This window comes from Amblyraja radiata, chromosome 15, assembly GCF_010909765.2.
Source record: "Amblyraja radiata isolate CabotCenter1 chromosome 15, sAmbRad1.1.pri, whole genome shotgun sequence".
Lineage (NCBI taxonomy): Eukaryota > Metazoa > Chordata > Chondrichthyes > Rajiformes > Rajidae > Amblyraja > Amblyraja radiata.
In genome coordinates, this window is record NC_045970.1 from 16,033,326 (window position 1) to 16,053,303 (window position 19,978).

At 39.9% G+C, this 19,978-nt stretch overlaps 1 protein-coding gene across 1 annotated transcript in view; it reads right to left on the bottom strand.

Annotated features, from left to right (window-relative positions):
- Positions 1-5,747: 5,747 nt before the first annotated feature.
- Positions 5,748-19,978, bottom strand: part of glrx3 (glutaredoxin 3) — a 28,776-nt gene continuing 14,545 nt past the window's right edge. Inside the window, exons 4-11 of the mRNA XM_033033667.1 lie at positions 18,373-18,544; positions 16,722-16,894; positions 15,945-16,006; positions 14,155-14,212; positions 13,277-13,329; positions 13,145-13,184; positions 10,958-11,050; positions 5,748-6,048 (exon numbers count right to left, since the gene is read on the bottom strand). Of these exons, the coding sequence (XP_032889558.1) occupies positions 5,992-6,048; positions 10,958-11,050; positions 13,145-13,184; positions 13,277-13,329; positions 14,155-14,212; positions 15,945-16,006; positions 16,722-16,894; positions 18,373-18,544 (708 nt within the window). The 3' untranslated portion in view covers positions 5,748-5,991. The remainder of the gene's footprint in view (positions 6,049-10,957; positions 11,051-13,144; positions 13,185-13,276; positions 13,330-14,154; positions 14,213-15,944; positions 16,007-16,721; positions 16,895-18,372; positions 18,545-19,978) is intronic.

Here is a 19,978-nt window from a genome sequence, read left to right on the forward strand (position 1 = left end):
ACACACACACACATACATACATGCCATGACCAAACATTGGGTAGTTATTTAATGAACACAGATCTCTTCACCTGTGACACCTCAAGCAGGGAGACAAAGGAGCCTTTGATTCAATAAAATCTACTGTTAACGTTAATTTAAGTATAAACTTTACAGGCTATTTATCCATTTAAAAAACACTTATTTTCTTTTCACGCTACTCTTTTTCCTCTTGGCTCACTTTTTCATTAAAAGCTGTTCATCTCTATCACCTTTCTCTTTTTAATTAAGAATTTGCTTCATCCCTCTCTGCACGTACTGACTGAATGTGAATTTTCCAGTATTTTAAGTTTACACTTTAGATTTCCAGGTTACTGCTATCATGAGGTTTGTAACAGATGTTGAGGAATACTTAAAAAAAATAAAAATACTCAAATGAAGTAAAGAGTGGAAAACTTGGTCTAGCTCAAATGAAATTAAGGACTGGCACATAAAACTGTTGGGAAATAATAAAATAGGTTCAAAGAAAATATATTGAGTACACTGTCACCATCGCCACATAAGGAAATGGCAGGCTTTTCCACCTCTCCTCCACCTGCTTCTGGTTCCATCTGCCATTCCCCTTGCAACCTCATGAACCCATGATCACATTCTTTATTCATCACCTTACAGGAGCTGTCTCCACCCCACTCTCACTTCGCTCCATCAACCTTCTTTTTTTCTCATGTTTTTTTTCTTTTCTATTTCCATTCATCACTCACCTGCCTCTGCCTCCGCCTCCCAACTCCGTCCCCTCCAGTTGAGAGCAGCATAGTTCTGTCCAAATGCTTTTTTTCCTATTGTAACTACTTCTATAGCTTCCTCTGGTAGGAATCCAGATACAGACCACCCTCTGAGTGAAAAGGCTGTTCCCGTGGTCCATTGTATATTTTTAAAGTGGAGATTGATAGGTTCTTGATTCGGTAGGGTGTCAAAGGTCATGGGGCATCATAGAAGCAGGAGAATGGGGTTGAGAGGGAAGTTTAGATCAGCCATGATCGAATGGCAGAGCAGACTCGATGGGCCAAATGGCCTAATTCAGCTCCTCAGTGTTATGGTCCATCTTAAATCTCTCCTCGCTCATTAAGCCTACGGCCTCTAGTCTTAGAATCTTCTATCCTCACAGACTGAGAGCGTTCACTTTATCCATGCCTCTTGATTTTATACACCTTAATAAAGTCACTCTTCAGCATCCTATGCTCCAAAGAAAAAAGTCCCAACCTCTCCACCGTTAAACCCAACTTAATAATATCCTTCCAAATTAATGGCATCCTGCCTACAGCTGAGGAACTAGAACTGCACACAGTACTCCTAGTGTGGTCTCACCAAAGACTTGCTGGCATCCTGATGTGACAACATTTGTACTCAATACCCTTCCCAACCAATGTAAGCATGCCAAATGCCTTTTTCACAACTGTCCACATGGCCCAGCACTTTTAGGGAATCATGCACCTATTCTCCCTGTTCTGCAACTCTCTTCACGGCTCCACCTTTCACTGTGTAAGGCCTGCCCTGGTTTGACATACCAAAGTGCACCCCTCACACTTGTCAGAGTTCAATCCCATAATGTTTGTGCTGGATGCTGCTTGGCCCACTGTGTTCTTCCAGCTGACTGCTTGTTGCTTTAACAGTTGAAGGAATTTGAAATTGATGAGATCGTGACAGTGAAATGGTGCATGAAGGGACTTTGAAAATGTGTTCAGATAATATTTACTTCGATACTAAACTTTCTAATGGGCAGAAGGAAGAGAATAAAACAAATGCTTGGTGGTTTGCACAGACTCAGTGCTTCAAAACGCCTGCTTCTATGCTGAATGACTTTATGATTCTCTATGACTCCAATTGGTGATCATTTTCCAATGTTCTATAGATTCAGGATCAGTTCCTGTGGATTGTAGGGTAGCTAATGTTGTCCCACTTTTCAAGAAAGGAGCGAGAGAAAATGGGGAATTATAGACCAGATAGCCTGTCATCGGTGGTGGGGAAGATGCTGGAGTCAATAATTACAGAAGTAATAATGGCACATTTGCATAGCAGTAAAAGGATTAGTCCAAGTCAGCATGGATTTATGAAAGGGAAATCCTGCTTGACTAATCTTCTGGAATGTTTTGAGGATGTGACAAGTAAAATGGATGAAGCAGTGAATCTGGACTTTCAGAAAGCCTTCGATAAGGTCCCACACAGATTATTGGGCAAAATTAGAGCACATGGTATTGGGGGGTAGGATATTGACATGGCAAGAGAATTGGTTTGCAGACAGGAAACAAAGAGTAGGAATAAACGGGTCTCTGTCAGAATGGCAGGCAGTGGCGAGTGGAGTGCCGCAAGGCTCGGTGCTGGGGCCGCAGCTATTTACAATATATTTTAATGATTTAGATGATGGGATAAAAAGTAACACTAGCAAATTTGCAGATGACACAAAGCTGCATGGCAGTGTGAACTGTGAAGACGATGCTAGGGGGTTGCAGGGTGACTTGGACAGGTTGAGTGAGTGGGCAGATGCATGGCAGATGCAGTATAATGTAGATAAATGTGAGGTTATCCATTTTGGCGGCAAGAACAAGGAGGCAGATTATTATTTCAATGGTGTCAGATTAGGAAAAAGGGAAGTGTAACGGTCCTTGTACACCAGTCACTGAATGTAAACATGCAGGTACAGCAGGCAGTGAAGAAAGCTAATGGCATGTTGGCCTTCATAACAAGAGGATTTGACAATAGGAGTAAAGAGGTCCTTCTGCAGTTGTACAAGGCCCTGGTGAGAGCACATCTGGAGTATTGTGTGCAGTTTTGGTCTCCTAATTTGAGGAAGGACATCCTTGCTATTGAGGGAGAGCAGCGTAGGTTCATGAGGTTAATTCCCGGGATGGCAGGACTGTCATACAAGGAAAGATTGGAAAGACTGGGCTTGTATTCACTGGAATGTAAAAAGATGAGAGGGGATCTTATAGAAACGTATAAAATTATAAAAGGACTGGACAAACTAGATGCAGGAAAAATATTCCCAATGTTGGGGAGTCTAGAACCAGGGGCCACAGTCTAAGAATAAAGGGGTGGCCATCTGAGATGAGAAAAAAACGTTTTCACCCAGAGTTGCGAATTTGTGGAATTCACTGCCACAGAAGGCAGTGGAGGCCAATTCACTGGATGAATTTAAAAGAGAGTTAGATAGAGCTCTTGGGCCTAGCGGAGTGAAGGGGTATGAGGAGAAGGCAGGCACTGGTTACTGATTGTGGATGATCAGCTATGATCACAATGAATGGCAGTGCTGGCTCGAAGGGCTGAATGGGCTGCTCCTGCACCTATTTTCTATGTTAATAACACTGTGTTCCCTAACAATAAGATGCTTTATAATATTTCAACAGCTCTAACCCTAATGCTGACGCTTTTCAGAAGCTGGATCTTGGGTGATAAGTGAATGCTTAACTACGTGACGATGAAAATGTGCAGGTGAGGCTTGTGAACATTTCTACTGGATGAAGATAATGAGATAGATTATGTCTCACATTTATCTTTTCTATTCATATGCAAGCATTTATGTCACAAAATGTGTGTATTTAATACCTGTAACAGACACTAGAGGTATAGAATCATTGTGGCACAGAATGAAGACATTGGGCCCATGATCCAATTCACTTTTTACAGCACTCCAGTCAGGACCATTACTTTTCCATTTCCCTGTAGTTCTACAAATACAATTCCCCCAAATACACATTCCTTTCTTAAAACTCTTATTGATACATAGTGGCTTATTGATAATACCAACAGAGTAGAAAAAATGGTTTCAAAAGTGCAAAGAATTGTCTTAATTCTAGTTCAAACGCAAAACGTTTATAGGCATCAATGATCTTATCTGATTGACCCGATTGCTTTACCCGAAGGCTCGAGGACCAATGCTAGCAACACCAAATAACTCCAATGGCTTGCTTTCTGTTGCATTCTTTCAGAAAGTATTTTTAACTTTGCAAATGATAACAAGGCCCTGTTTTAATATGTTGTGTATTAATGTTATAATACACTAGGATCGGAATTGGGCCATTCAGCCCATCAAGTCTACTCCACCATTCAATCATGGCTGATCTATCTCTCCCTCTTAACCCCATTCTCCTGCCTTCTCCCCATAACCTTGACACCTAAACCAATCAATGTTACTCTCTAACTAATGTTACCCTCTTTAAACGAAGGACATAAGTAGGGGTAGTTTGTTCAGCTAACCAGTGACAATGAGTTAGTTGTCGGCAGGAAATGCAGATACTGGTTTAAACTGAAATTAGACACAAAATGCTGGAGTAACTCAACAGGACAGGCAGCATCTCTGGATAGAAGGAATGAATGGGTGATATTCTGGGTCGAGACCCTTCTTCAATGAGTTAGATTGTCTATCCTTGATTATTTCCACTCTTATCGAATGAACCTTATGCGTTTCTGCAGAGTGATTCAACTGGATACACAGTTGTTCTGGCTGTCCTGCACAGCACAGGGATGCTTTGAGTGTTTTTTGCTGTCAGAGTTTGAACAAATGATAAGAATGATTTCAAATGATAATAATTGAAAAGTTTAAATAGATGGAATAATTAACAAAAAACTGAAAATAACTGTAAAATTAAGAGAAAACATATTTTCAATCATGAAGGAACTGCAGATGCTGGTTTAAACCAAAAATAAACAAAAACAATCTGGATTAACTCAGCGGGTCAGACAGCAATATCTGTGACCTCATTCAAACAGGGTCAAGTTGCATTTGTAAGCCATATATGGCATTATGCTGAATGGCCAAATGCAAATTGCATCCAGCCCCTAAACTAACCTAAACTCAGTACATCTGTGCTCTTCTCCTGTTCTCAGTGACAAATCCTGTGACAAGAGAGGTGCTCAGATACTCATTTTAGGCTTGTGGCAAATGAGAATGCAGAAGTTTGAGACAGGCTGACCCACAAAAAGGACTTTGCAGGTGGTTCTCAGAGATTGGCAGTAAAGCTAAGTACAATACTCGCACAATTAACACCTTTACTTGCTTTTGATTATCTAAATGCACAAGGATGCAAGGTCTTATTTATCTACATGTGAGCTGCCCCTTAATTTTCTATCATTTTATAGTAATGCAACTCTGCTCTCCAAAAGGGAGGGGGCGACGACTGTAAAATTATTTGAATTTAAATATTTGAGATTATAACCAATTTCAAATAACGATACATATATCCAAATATAGAAAAAAGGGAGTCACTTAGTTTTATTTTAAAGTCTAGACTCAAAAAATAGTGATGAACAATAAATCAATGAGTAACATATTTTAAAACATCTTAGCTTACTTCCCATGTTTTTAAATTGAAAATTGTGATGCATAACAGTCATTTTATAATGGTTTATATTCAATAATGTTGCATGCCATGCACGATGATCATGTGGCTCATAATGGATGCATTATGAGGTAGCTCAAAGCAAGTTTTAAACAAAAATAAAAGTCAAAAGACACAAAGTAATAGAGTAAATCAGCAGGGCAGGCAGCATCGTAGAGAACATCTCGACCTGAAACTTCACCCATTCCTTCTCCCCAGAGATGCTGCTTGTCCCACTGAGTTACTCCAGCATTTTGTGTCCATCTTGGAGAACATTGATAGGTGACATTTTGTGTCGAGACCCTTCTTCAGACTACGAAACAAATATGCTACTTGCTTCACTGGGCTTCCAATAAGGCAAAACATAAATATGATTTAAGAAGTAAATGGCAAAAAGTCTGGCAATTATGTTTTATTGCAATAAAAGTATAACATTTAATCATTGTTCGAGCCCATTTGCAACTGTTGCACCTTTCATGCTACAATGTTACTCATGAAATATTATGGAAGCATTAAAACACCAAAGATGATTTACATCCACCATTGTGTTACCTAGCTTTAGACTATATTATTGTCATTGAATAATAATTTTTAAAGTGGACAAATACATGTACAAGCAGTTGTTCCTGTTCATCAAATTCTAACTAGCGTTTTCTTCCTTTAATATTGAGAGAAGTTCTCCATTATTTTTCAATTCCTGTGAAAGAAAACATATGTTAGGGCACACACAAAACATATTTTCCCATCCACTTACAAGGAAACTGTACTCAAACAGAGAAATGCGTTCTTTTAGCCCTCTTTCCCAATGTTTTAATCTTCAGTATACTCTCTATCTCTACTGTGCAATAAGATTTGTCCATAATCCTCTTATGGGCATATTTTGGAACCAACAATAAAGGGGTTCTGAATGCTATGAAAACTAGGAAGCTTTGCCATTATCTATATTACTAAATCTCTGATCTTGACCGCTATTGGCCCACTGTGCTGCGATTTCCGACAGAACGCCGCCACCTACGGCCGTCATTTTTGGCCACCTCGCTCAGAGCCTCCCTCCGCCTTACGGGTGGCAGGGGATTTTTCCCATCGATGACAAATCAGAGATATTAAAGTTTTTTAAAAATTCACCATTCTCTCTGCTGCCCCTGCTGCAGGGAAGGGGAGGGACTATAAAACCAGGAAGTGGTTCACTCAGTCTCTGCAAGATGGATGAAGCCAAGGGTCACGTTCCTCTGAGCTCTGAATAACACTGAACAAATGACTACACAACTGTGAGTACCCTTAATGTGGTTTGAAAATGAAAATATGGTTTGTTTGAAGTAAAAAGGCACTGCCTGCAAATGGTTGTTTGGGTGCTTTGGCTTGAAGTTGAAAGGCACTACTTACTGCAAATGGTGGCTTGGGAGCTTTGGCTTGAAGTTGAAAGGCACTACTTACTGCAAATGGTGGCTTGGGAGCTTTGGCTTGAAGTTGAAAGGCACTACTTACTGCACATGGTGGCTTGAGTGCTTTGGCTTGAAGTTGAAAGACATTACTTACTGCAAATGGTGGATTGGGTGCTTTGGCTTGAAGTTGAAAGGCACTACTTACTGCAAATGGTGGCTTGGGTGCTTTGGCTTGAAGTTGAAAGGCACTACTTACTGCAAATGGTGGCTTGGGTGCTTTGGCTTGAGGGTCAAAGGCACTACTTACTGCAAATGGTGGCTTGGGTGCTTTGCTTGAAATTGAAAGGCACTACTTACTGCAAATGGTGGCTTGGGTGCATTGCTTGAAATTGAAAGGCACTACTTACTGCAAATGGTGGCTTGGATGCTTTGGCTTGAAGTTGAAAGGCACTATTTACTGCAAATGGTGGTGGGTGATTTGGCTTGAAGTTGAAAGGCACTACTTACTGCAAATGGTGGCATGAGGTTGAAATACACTACTTACTGCAAATGGTGGCTTGGGTGCTTTGGCTTGAGGGCTTTGGCTTGAGGTTGAAAGGCACTACTTACTGCAAATGGTGGCTTGGGTGCTTTGCTTGAAATTGAAAGGCACTACTTACTGCAAATGGTGGCTTGGGTGCTTTGGCTTAAAGTTGAAAGGCACTACTTACTGCAAATGGTGGTGGGTGCTTTGGCTTGAAGTTGAAAGTCACTACTTACTGCAAATGGTGGCTTGGGTGCTTTGATTGAAGTTGAAAGGCACTACTTACTGCAAATGGTGGCTTGGGTGCTTTGGCTTGAAGTTAAAAGGCACTACTGCAAATGCACTTCCTGTTTGCACTGTATATTGATTTTAGATAAAACGCTACCACTTGCGGCTGTGATTTTTGGCCATCTTACTCAGTCCCCCCTCCGCTGAGCAGGTGCAGAGAATTCTTCCCATCAATGAAAAATAAAAGTGTTATTAGCGTTTAAAAAATGTTGAGAATCTCTCTCCCGTCAATCACGCCCTGAAAGCCACACCTTTTCCGGTGGGAGGGGGAGGGCTTATAAAACCCGGAAGTGTGGGTGTGGCTCAGTCTCTCTGCATGATGGGGGAGGGAGAGGTCATGACTCTGTCTGAGCTGTGAATCAACTGAACACACTGAATGTCTACTTAACTGTGGGTTTGGTGTTTTGTGTGGTTTTATGGTGGTTTCACCCTGCATGACATGGTATGAAGCTGCATTTGAATTTGGTGGCCTTGCACCCTGCTTGAATTGGAATGAAACTGCACTTGAATTTGGTGGCCTTGCACCTTGCTTGAAGTGGTTGGAAACTGCACTTGAATTCGGTGGCCTTGCACCCTGCTCATAGTGGTAAGAAACTGCACTTGAATTTGGTGGCCTTGCACCCTGCTTGAAATGGTCAGAACATGGATTTGAATTTGGTGGCCTTGCACCAGGCTTGAAATGGAATTTCAAGGAATAGTCATGAGTCAACTGCCAGTCCACCAACCGTGAGTGAGCTGCCAGCAGATCAGGCTTGAGGGACTGAGCTGCCACCCCAAGAACCCATACCAGCACTCCAGAAAGCCCCCCCCACTGGCCACCAATATTGGAATTGGTGGAGAGGTAGAATATTGCGTCGGGGGACCAGCCCTCCCGTGTGAACATGGGACCCAACGGGTCCCACTTAGCCTAGTATTAATTACAACTCAAAAGGCACAATATTATTAATTGGTGAGAATATTTCCTTTATATTCAATTCAACTTTAATGTCATTGCACAAATACTAAGTATGGGTACAACGAAATGCAGTTTTGCGTCAGTCCGTAGTAGTAGTGCATATAGAAATTTAAAAAAAAGAAGATACAGAATAATCAAAAATACAGAATAATTAAACAATGGGGACGGAGGGACCGGAGAAAACTATCGGCGGGACTCCGAGTTCAGCAATGTGATGGTATAATTGTATATATATAAGCAAAACCACAGTGGACCCAAGTAGAATTCATATGTGACATTTGATAATCCATTTCTAATAACATTTAGCCTCAATGTATTTATATGAAAGTGTTGCATGCTAAGGATACTTTTTTTTTTTAAATAGCGTTTTTGATATAACTGCCTCTCAAGTGAACATTGATGACAAAGTGGAACTGGTTAAGAGCTTCAAGTTTCTTGACATAAATATAACCCAACTATTTGTTTTGGACCAACCACATTGAAGCGACAGTCAAGAAGGCACTACTTCCTCAGGAGACTAAGTAAATTCAGCACGTCTCCAATGAGTCTTACAAACCTCTACAGATAAATCATAGATAGCATACTGTCTGGTTGCATCACAGCTTGGATTGGGAACGGCTCCAACCAAGACTGCAAGAAATTGCAGAGAATTGTGGATGTAGCCCATCTGTTGCATGGACTCCCCAGCATTGACTCAATCCACACTTCACGCTGCCTTGTGAAAGCAGCCAACATAATCAAAGACCATTCCCACCATGGTCATTCCTTCTTCTCGCTACTCCCTTTGGGCAGAAGATGCAGAAACTTGAAAGTGTACACCACCAGACGGGAACAGCTTCTGTTATCCCTCTGTTATCAGACTCTTGTACAATCCATCCGTAAGCTAGGGTACATTCCGATTCTCTTCTACTTCATTGCGGACATTGGACTTTATCCCTGGAACTGTTGTGTTATAATGCTGAAAACTATATTCTGCACTCTATATCTATCCCTTTGGTCTATTTATTGTATTAGAGTTGGACTTGATTGTACTTAACTACAATATTATCTGTATAGCATGGAAAATAACGTTTTTTTACGGTACCTTGGTACCCGTGACTATAATAAACCTAAAACCAAGTCTGGCCTCACCAATACCCAAAACAAATGTAACAATTCTAAACTCCAACCCTCCTGTGAAGAAAATCTTGCCTACGTGACCACTTGTTGCACTTGCCTGCAGACATTTTGCAATTTGTGCGCAAGAATATCTTAATACTTCATTCATCTGCAGTCTTTCTCCATTTAGATAATAACATGCCGTTAGATCCCTCTTAATTGCATGATGTGATTCTGTCCCACATTAAGCTCCATTTGGCTAGTTCTCGCCCACTCACTCACCTGACTATAGCGTGGTCCAAATATTTTCATTACCACATGGCCTCCAATCTACTTTTATATCACTACCAAAACTTGCATGCTACCCCCTCGTCTAGAACATAAATATAAATCATGTATGATAAAGGCCAAGAACTTGTCCTTGGGATGATTAACTAGTTGCATCCTTAAGGGCCTGTCCCACTTAGGCGATTTTTCAGCGGACTGCCGGCGACTGTCAATTTGCCGGCAAGCGCCTGAAAAACCAGGAACTGGAACGGCGACTGTCAGAGTGGAACACACACACACACACACTGCAAAGGCACGGGCCAGGGAAAGTGGCGGGGGAGCGCTGTCTGAAATTCACACGATGCAGAGCCAAGGTGATACAGACACACACCGCGATGAACAGGACATTTAAGACAGCTAGCACAGTGTACGGTAAGTCCTTTAAAAGAGGGGAGAAGGAGGGAGAAAGGGGGAGAAGGAGTGGAGACACTTTAAAAAAGTCAGACAACTTTTTAATAAGCCAGAGATACACAGCTGTGAAGTTCGGCAGGCATTTAACATTATCCTTGGTTCTGAAAACTCGTGCTTACGTTTTTTTTGCCCAATGAGCCAATGAAAATGGGTCAGCAAAGGCGATTAACTAAAACTACCTACGACTACCCATAACTACATGGCGACCCCACTACAATTGCACCTACGACTACAGGATTATCGATTTTCTCCATGGCGACCAATTTTTCGTCCCAGATAATTTTGCAACATGTTGAAAAATTTTAGGTGAGCGCAGTCTCCTCCACTTGCCTAAAACGTCGCCTAGGTGGGACAGGCCTTTAGAGCTTGAAACAGACCCTTTCATGCAATAACTAATTAAAAGCACATATCCCTCAGTTCAATCTCTTATTTTGTACAGCAGCCTTTTATGTTGAAACTTATCAAATGCCTTCTGAAAATTCAAATATGCTAAATCTATGTTCCCTCTTTATATCCTCAAAGCAATCTAGCAAATTTACACCTTTCATGAATACTTTTCACACCAAGACCAAGGAGAATATTGGATCTCCTTGCCAGTCATTTAGCAATTATATGTACTTACCTTTACAATATCGACCCCACCAATAAGGTTACCATTCACATAAAGTTGTGGATATGTTGGCCAGTTGGAAAAAGTCTTTAATCCTTGCCTCACCTGTACAGAAAGAATGTACAGGGTTAAAAATAAAATTTACTGGGATTAATTTAAAATTGAACCTGCTATTAGACAATAGACAATAGGTGCAGGAGTAGGCCATTCGGCCCATCGAGCCAGCACTGCCATTCAATGTCAAATGGCAAAGTAATTTTGCATTATCATTCAACAGCGTTTTATCAATGGATGGAGTTTCCTGAAATTCCAACTAAGCTGTTTGGTGAAGTAATTCACAATAATGAAATATTGTTCCATAGTGACAAACATTCACGACATATGCTGCTAGACTTGCAATCTGATGGATTACCCACCAAAAATATAAATTGTGGCAATCAAACACTTCTAAGCAAATTTCTTTAGTATTATTTTTCTAGAAATATTTGACTAAATTTTGATATTTTTGGTAACAAAGATTTTCTAAAGCTTATTGTAGTTTCTGGACAGGAAGTGGAAGAATTATTTCTCAAGCTACCGGTTCATACTGTGGGTTCATTCTACTGATCATTCTCCAAAATAGTTTAGCTTCTCTAGCTATTGAAACTACACAATCTAATAAGCAACAGCGAAATTAGTAGGTGAAAGGTTCCCAATTCTCCTCACACAAAGGGCAATTGGCCTCCAGACTATTTGCTGGTGACTCAGAATTAATGGAAGAAATTATTCCTCTTTGCTCCATTCACTTAGATGCAGTTTGCTGACTGCAGTGCCAATGAGTGCATGATGGGATCACGGCTCAAAGTTTGCCTGGAAACTCCATTAGTTGACTGAAACATGTACAATTCTGAGGGGTGGATGTGAAGAGAATATTACTTCTTATGTGAGAATTTTGAACAAACGGTCACTACTTAAAAATAATTATTTAATTAAGATGAATGTTTTTGTCACAGATGGTCATAAAACTTTGAAACTCTCATCCTAGTAAGGCAATGACAGAAAAGTTATTCAACTATTTTTAAACCAGTATTCAGATACATGATAAGCAAGGGGGTAAAGTTTACTGTGACGTTGAGTTAGAACCAGATCATACAAAATGATAGAACAGGTTTAAGAGACAGTGTGGCATAGTCCTCTTAATTTAAATGTTCCTTTGATTTTTTATAAGATAACAGGGCTCACCATTATGAACACTAACTCTGTGATCCATGCATACATAATTAAGAATGGAAATCTGGAATTTCCGGCTCAAGATGCCATTCTGCTATATATTTTTTACTATAACTGTACCTTGTCAAGCGATTCAGCATTGAAATACTAGAAAAGGAGAGTTGAACAATTGCACAATATTCCTGGACAAGTGCGCTATAGTGTTCATGCTAAGACTTTATAACCTTCATAAAGAAAATCTATTTAGTTTTAACATCAACTTTGGCTCCTCTCATTTGTTTCTCATACACGATTGGAGATTTACTACTCTTATTTATAGTTTTAGGTATAAATTGCATACTATATCAAGAATTTGGAGCTAAGATGTTTGCGCAGAGGTTTAGTTTTTAGCGCAGTTTGGAGCGAGTAGGGAGAAGGTTAACCCTTCGACCCTGCGAGGTCTGAAGGAGATCATGCGAAGTGTAATGGAGGCACGAGGAGTTTTCTAAAAATGTTTGAATAAGCTGGAGTTCGATGAAGATTGTAGTAACGAGTAACTAATGGTCTCATCTCTCACTCGATAAATTATAAGCTTAAATAAGGTTATAACTGGGCAATGGATAGCAAATAGGATAACCGAGAGAAAATTTAAGATCTTTACCAAATTAAACGTAACTGAAATAACTTTGATGTTAGGTATATCATGAAATCTCTGCCACATCTAAATATAGTTTCCAAACTGACACAAAGTGGCTTTATTAAAAATCTGTACTCTACCCAACATTGCTGTCAAAAGCATTTAACACTATACTTGCCATTACAGATCCACCTAAAAAAATGAAATGAGATGCTACAGCCACTTAGGACCATTTTGGTTTACAGGTTGGGAATGAGTATGTGTGTTGGAACTTAGCTAAAATCAAAACATTGATACAGTTCTACTCAAAAAGTCAACACAAATATACAAAACTCGACCAACATGCGATTGTATGGAATGTAAACAGAACTTACTTCTTCATCTTCCAGAATGTTAAAGGTTTCATAGTCAACACTGCATTTAAAAAAAATCATGTTATGTTCTAAATTTAAGGAAGCAGAAATTTAAGTTATTGCAATATGACTCAGTCAAATGCTGATACTTACCCAGTTTCATTTAGCATTTCGATGATGGTACAACTGAACCCACACTTTGCCATCTAAACAAAAATTTTAACCACATAAAGTATCACGAGTTATTCTCTTAAAATGACCATAAAACTGCTTATCAGGTGCATTAAAAAAGCTAAAGGTAGGCCTAAAGGAGACAGTGCTGGAGTAACTTGGACTGAAGAAGGGTTCCAACCCAAAACATCATATCCATGTTCTCCAGAGATAATGCTGACCCCACCCCCACCCCCCCCCCCCCCCCCCCCACCCCGCCAGCGTTATTCTAGCGCTTTATGTCTTTTTCTGTAAACAAATATCTGCAGTTCCTCCTTTGTAAAGGTAGGTCTATTTGCACATCAGTGGGAACCTTAAAAAAACAAATAATATCCTTATTTTCATGGATCTTGAGTGTAACCTATGTTAGGTGCCTTTTGGTAGATGTATTTATATATCTGAGACTTTTAGCAATAGGTGCATTTCTGTTCAGGTCAGGAAATCGCAATCAAGGAATAGCATGACCTTATTGCACCCATATAAAGAGACCAACCTGCACACAGATCATAACAGAAGAACATACTTCAAGAAATGAAGGGGAAGGGGGGGGGGGGGGGGAAAGAGTAAAAATCCATCGCTATCTATGACACCAACTCTATGATGTTTGATTCAAGTTTGCTTTTGATCATTGTACAGTAACAAATCGCAAAGCATCATTGAGTAGCACAGAATCTAAGGGCTCTGTAAACAAAAGTAAATAGTTCCACATGATCCTGATAATGCCTTCTAAATGAGGATTTAGATCACAAAGTGTCTGTTTATTCTAAATATTTAAGTAGGATATAAACCCAAATTTTTCATCTCAAGTACAAAGTGCTTACCGCTTTGTTGCCCTTCATAAACAGAACCACTTTTGCTTTATTTATCAGCGTTTTCAACCTACAAATACAATAAACAGCTGAACACCAAATGGTAGTGTAAAATACAGCAAGAAAACTACATTACATATATGGCTGAATATTTTAAAATAATCAATGTGAAGGATTAAAATATCTCTGCTCACTGCATTGCTTGCAATTTCAGCGAGTTTCCTGCAAGGTAGAGCAGATCAAAGCAGCAGTGGGAAGATTTAAAAGACTGTCATTTAATTAGCTCGCTCAGATGCACAGCAACATATAAGAAATGACGGCATGATGGAACAGCCATGTTTTGAGGTTAAGTTCTGTGACTGAGGGTGTGTGTTGAGGCTTTGGTGAGGTGGCTGAGCAGAGGGGGTTGCAAGATAAGGCAAGGTCTTTTATTTTTGTAACTTTCCACATTAATCTAAGTGCAGTCAGAATTGCAGTTAGCACACTGATGTGCTACTGGTGTAGAATGTGGGAAGTCAGGAAAATGTCCAGTGTTCTTGATGACTACATTTGCAGGAAGTAGATCCATCTGCAGCTCCTGACTGTTTGCATGAGGGAACTGAAGCAACAGCTGGACGACCACAGGATATCTGCGAGAGTGAGATCAGCATAGACAGATCACACCTAAGGAGCAGGCAGAATGTAGATCGGTGACTACCAGGGTAAAGGGAGAAGGCAAAGAGTGCAGATTCTATTGTGGTTATTCCCCTTATAAACATGTGTACCCTTCTGGATATGACACTGGAGAGAGTTGCAGAACAGAGAGATCTGAGAGTACAGGTGCATGGTTCCCGAAAAGTGTCAGGTTCAGTGGACAGTGTGGTAAAGAAGGCGTTTGGGACGCTTGCCTTTATTGGGAATGGTATTGAGTACAAAGGTTGAGACATCGTGCTGCAGCTGTACAAGACGTTGGTGAGACTACACATGAAATGCTGCATGCAATTCTGATTGCCCACTTATAGGAAGATGTCATTAAGTTGGAAAGAGCGCAGAGACATTCAACAGGATGATACCTGGAAATGCAAGCTTGAGTTATAGGAAAAGGTTGGACTGTTTTTTCTTTGGAGCGTAGGAGGCTGAGGGGTGATCTTACTGAGATGTACATGATCATGAGAGGCATTGGTAAAGTGAACAGTCACAGTTATTTTTCCAGGGCAGAGGCTCTAAAACTAAGAGGCACCTTAGTGGCAACTTTTCACTCAGAGGGTAGTCCATTTTTGCAATGAACTGTCACCCGAGCAAGCTATTGCAGTGGATACAATTCAGACTAATAAAGGTATTTGGACAGATATATGGATTTGAAGGTTTAGAAGGTCACGGGCAAAATGCAGGCAAATTGGACTAACAGAGTCTGCCAACCTGGTTGGTATGGTCAAAATGTCCGTGCTATGACAAAAGACAATAGGTGCAGGCTAGGCCATTCGGCCCTTCGAGCCAGCACTGCCATTCAATGTGATCGTGGCTAATCAACCACAATCAGTACCCGGTTCCTGCCTTCTCCCCATATCCCCTGATTCCGCTATCTTTAAGAGTTCGATCTAACTCTCTCTTGAAAGCATCCAGAGAACCGGCCTCCACTGCCTTCTGAGGCAGAGAATTCCACAACTGTGAAAACGTTTTTCCTCATCTTTGTTCTAAATGGCTTACCACTTATTCTTAAACTGTGGCCCCTGGTTCTAGACTCTCCCAACATTGGGAACATATTTTCTATAAAGCTCTATAATCTAGGTACATAAAATCTGTTGCAGTAAGCATTATTTTACCTCTGTTCCAGTCCCATTTCCTTTGGGCAAATTTTGTCTAGTTCTCCAGATTCAGCTTGCTCCTGAGAGAGTAAAATAATAGATCAAAAAATGCATCAAATCTCTTATTGTGGCTCTAATTGACATGAAAAACATCAAACCAAAAGATTACTTTATTAATTTAAAAAATATTTAGATACTCCATTAATAGTTAATGCAAATCTAATCAGACCCATTCAAATGCAAGTCTTAATGAGAAGTTGACTATGTACTCACACATGGGATACTAGGCATGATTTATCTACTGTCGTGTTTTCGTGAAGTAGTTGAGGGGAGCAGATTTTTCTTTTTATGAAAATAGTAATTTCAATAAGGCCACATTTGTAACTTACAGCTAATGTGTCATTAATTTTACTTTGTGACCTATAGGTCATTGTTAAGTAATCAGTGACTTGGGTCATTGGGCATTTTGCTTGAAAATGCACGACCATACAGATTGTTTTCATTGCTTAAAATCACAGTTAACATCTTTAAGAATGATTACTTTTAATGTAAATTTCTCTATCAAATGCCATCCTATGAAATAACTAAAGTAAGCAATTTAAATGCAATGCAGGTTTGTCCCAAGATATTTTATTCCTTTTGATGCACTTAACATAGCATGTGCAAAATATACAATTCTTTCTCAGCCTTACTTTCACCAGTGTGAAAATACTTCAGCCTTAACAGTTAGTTTCACATGTCATTTTTCTTTGCTTTCAATACTGGCTGTATAGTATGCAATTCTGCAACACCAACCTTTACTATGTCAAGTCCTCCCACCAGTTCTCCATTCACATAGAGTTGGGGATACGTGGGCCAGTTTGAGTAAACCTTCAGCCCCTGACGCACATCATCATCAGAAAGAATATCAAAGGTGCTAAAGCGAACATTATGTTCATTGAGGATTTCCACAATTTTCTTGCTGAAGCCTACCAAATAGAACATGATATAATAAGAAACAATGAATGCAGAAAAATATTTTCTTCAGCAATGTTTGCTGAGTTGTGTAGGACAGTGAACTTGAAGTTACTCGGGCACATGGTCACAGTGCAGATCTACTGAGCATTGTAAGATGAAGGCAAGAACCAAATAAGAATGAAGAAACAAGGAAACAAAGAACTGCAGACGCTGGTTTACCCAAAGTGCTGGAGTAACATTAAACAGAGTAAGAGGAAACAAAGTAGGAAAACCTGTACAGTAATGAACAGACTCAAAAAGGTCATAAAACATTAATTTTTGGGATTTTGTTTTCATTTCTTGCTATTTTTATGTTTAATAATATTTATTAAAACAATATTATTTTATAAACTACCTAACTTTCCACAGCAATAAATAACAAAGGTATGTCACTTACTGGCTTTTCAATATTATTCCTGATAACAAACTTTTTATTAATTTATAATGTGAAATGTACTAACACAGGATAGATTTGGCACCACATACTAAGATCAGGCAATGTTTAATTTTCCTGATCTGGCATTTGCGATTAATTATATGGACAGAACTAGCTATCAAAGGGTGTCATGGTACCGCAGTCTACAAGTCCTGAGATGCAACACCGAGAGGCCTAATTGCGACATGTAGGTTGCTATCAGAATGATCGTGGAACTGAGGACGTGAAGTCATTAGGAACCACATACTACAGAAGGTTATGGAAGCTAATGGAATGTTGGCCTTCATAACAAGAGGATTTCAGTATAGGAGTAGAGAGGTTCTTCTGCAGTTGTATAGGGCTCTGGTGAGACCACATCTGGAGTATTGTGTACAGTTTTGGTCTCCTAATTTGAGGAAGGACATCCTTGTGATTGAGGCAGTGCAGCGTAGGTTCACGAGATTACTCCCTGGGATGGCGGGATGTCATATGAGGAAAGATTGAAAAGACTAGGCTTGTATTCACTGGAGTTTAGAAGGATGAGGGGGAATCTTATAGAAACATATAAAATTATAAAAGGACTGGACAAGCTAGATGTAGTAAAAATGGTCCCAATGTTGGGCGAGTCCAGAACCAGGGGCAACAGTCTTAGAATAAAGGGGAGGTCATTTAAGACTGAGGTGAGAAAAAACTTTTTCACCCAGAGAGTTGTGAATTTATGGAATTCCCTGCCACAGAGGGCAGTGGAGGCCAAGTCACTGGATGGATTTAAGAGAGAGTTAGATAGAGCTCTAGGGGCTAGTGGAGTCAAGGGATATGGGGAGAAGGCAGGCACAGGTTATTGATAAGGGACGATCAGCCATGATCACAATGAATGGTGGTGCTGGCTCGGAGGGCCGAATGGCCTCCTCCTGCACCTATTTTCTATGTTTCTATGTTAGCATGAGAGAACAGGCAGGAGCCATGAGTCAGATCAAGCATGATTTAGCCCATTAAAATCCCTCAGATTCATCATTAAAACAAAATTCTGTTTACCACAACGAGGTTCTTGGGATGTACCCTTCATAAATAGCATACAAGGCGCTGAAATTAAAAGTTTTCGCAATTGATCACTCAGATCTTGTTTGGCAGTCTCGCTGTGCTGTTGAACTTTTTTAGTTAAAGCAGGAGCGTGAGCACCATCGAGTCGATCAATTTTCTGACAGTTCTGAAACAAAAAATATGCACTTAATAAAAGCACTGTTAATCCAATAGAGATTTGAATTTACAATTAAGCATGACCATTTAGCAACCTGCATCAAGTAATAGAAACCATCTATTATAGTCAAATATATAGAAAGATGCTGATCTAAATGCTTGAATATTTGCTCAATGTAAAGTAGAAAATGTGCAAGAATACAACTTATTATCCAATTCAGTCTTTGCAATATAATTCAATGCTAAAGGAGATGTAAAATCCAACATTTGGAAAATTAAACTGTTATTGAAGCATAACCAATTAATTTCTCAATTGACCCAAGAATTTCATTTAAAAACATGAATTATCTGATCTTTCTGAGGAAAGTTCAAGACGTTGGTGAGGCTGCATTTGGAGTGTTGTATTCAGTTTTGATCATCCTATTATGGGAAGAATGTTGTTAAGCTAGAAAGAGTGCAGAGAAGGTTTACAAGGATGTTGCCAGGACTAGAGGGCCTGAGCTACTGGGAGAGGTTGGCCAGCATAGGACTTTATTCCTTGGAGCGCAGGACGATGAGGGGTGATCTTATAGAGGTTGATAAGATCATGAAGGGACCAGATAGGAGAAACGCACAGAGTCCTTTACCCAAGGAGGGGGAATCAAGAACCAGAGAACATACGTCTAAGGTGAGAGGGGGAAGATTTAATAGGAACCTGAGGGACAACGTTTTCACACAGAGGGTTGTGGGTATATGGAATGAGCTGCCAAAGGACATAGTTGAGGTAGGTACTATAGCAGCATTTAAAAGACATTTGAACAGGTACATGGATAGTACAGGTTTAGAGGGAAATTGGCCAAACGTGGACATGTGACACGTGTAGATGGGGCATCTTGGTCAGCATGGGCTAGTTGGGCTAAAGGGCCTGCTCCATGCTGTATGACTCTATAATGGAAAAACAGGTTTCATCTAATGGTTTCACAGCTTCAAAATCAGAGCCTGGAATCAGTATTGTTGGCAGTGATTACATAGATATTGGCACGTGAAGAGCATATGGATTGTCATGTCCATTTGCCGCATAAGTGTTTGAATTGACTTGTGTGTCTTTTACCATCATTCCTTTTCATTTATTCACGTGTAAGGTGCCCCTCCGCTTCCTGGATTAGCTTTAGAAGTCAGACCACAAATTTCTAGCCATGCATGAGTAGGAAAAAAGAGAATATTTTTTAAATATGTTCTCCATTAATGAACCTGTAACTTTTCATTTTGTATTATATAAAGCAATAATGACCGACTGTTGAAGATTGGTGACATGAAATTCTTTCAATTTACAATCAAAAGATCTTGTGACATGATAATGATAAATCACATAAAATCAGTTTTTATTTTCTGCATTTATGGATTCTACAATGTGCAACAGCGCACTATATAACAAGAGGCAAAAGGTAAACTATGCGCAACCACT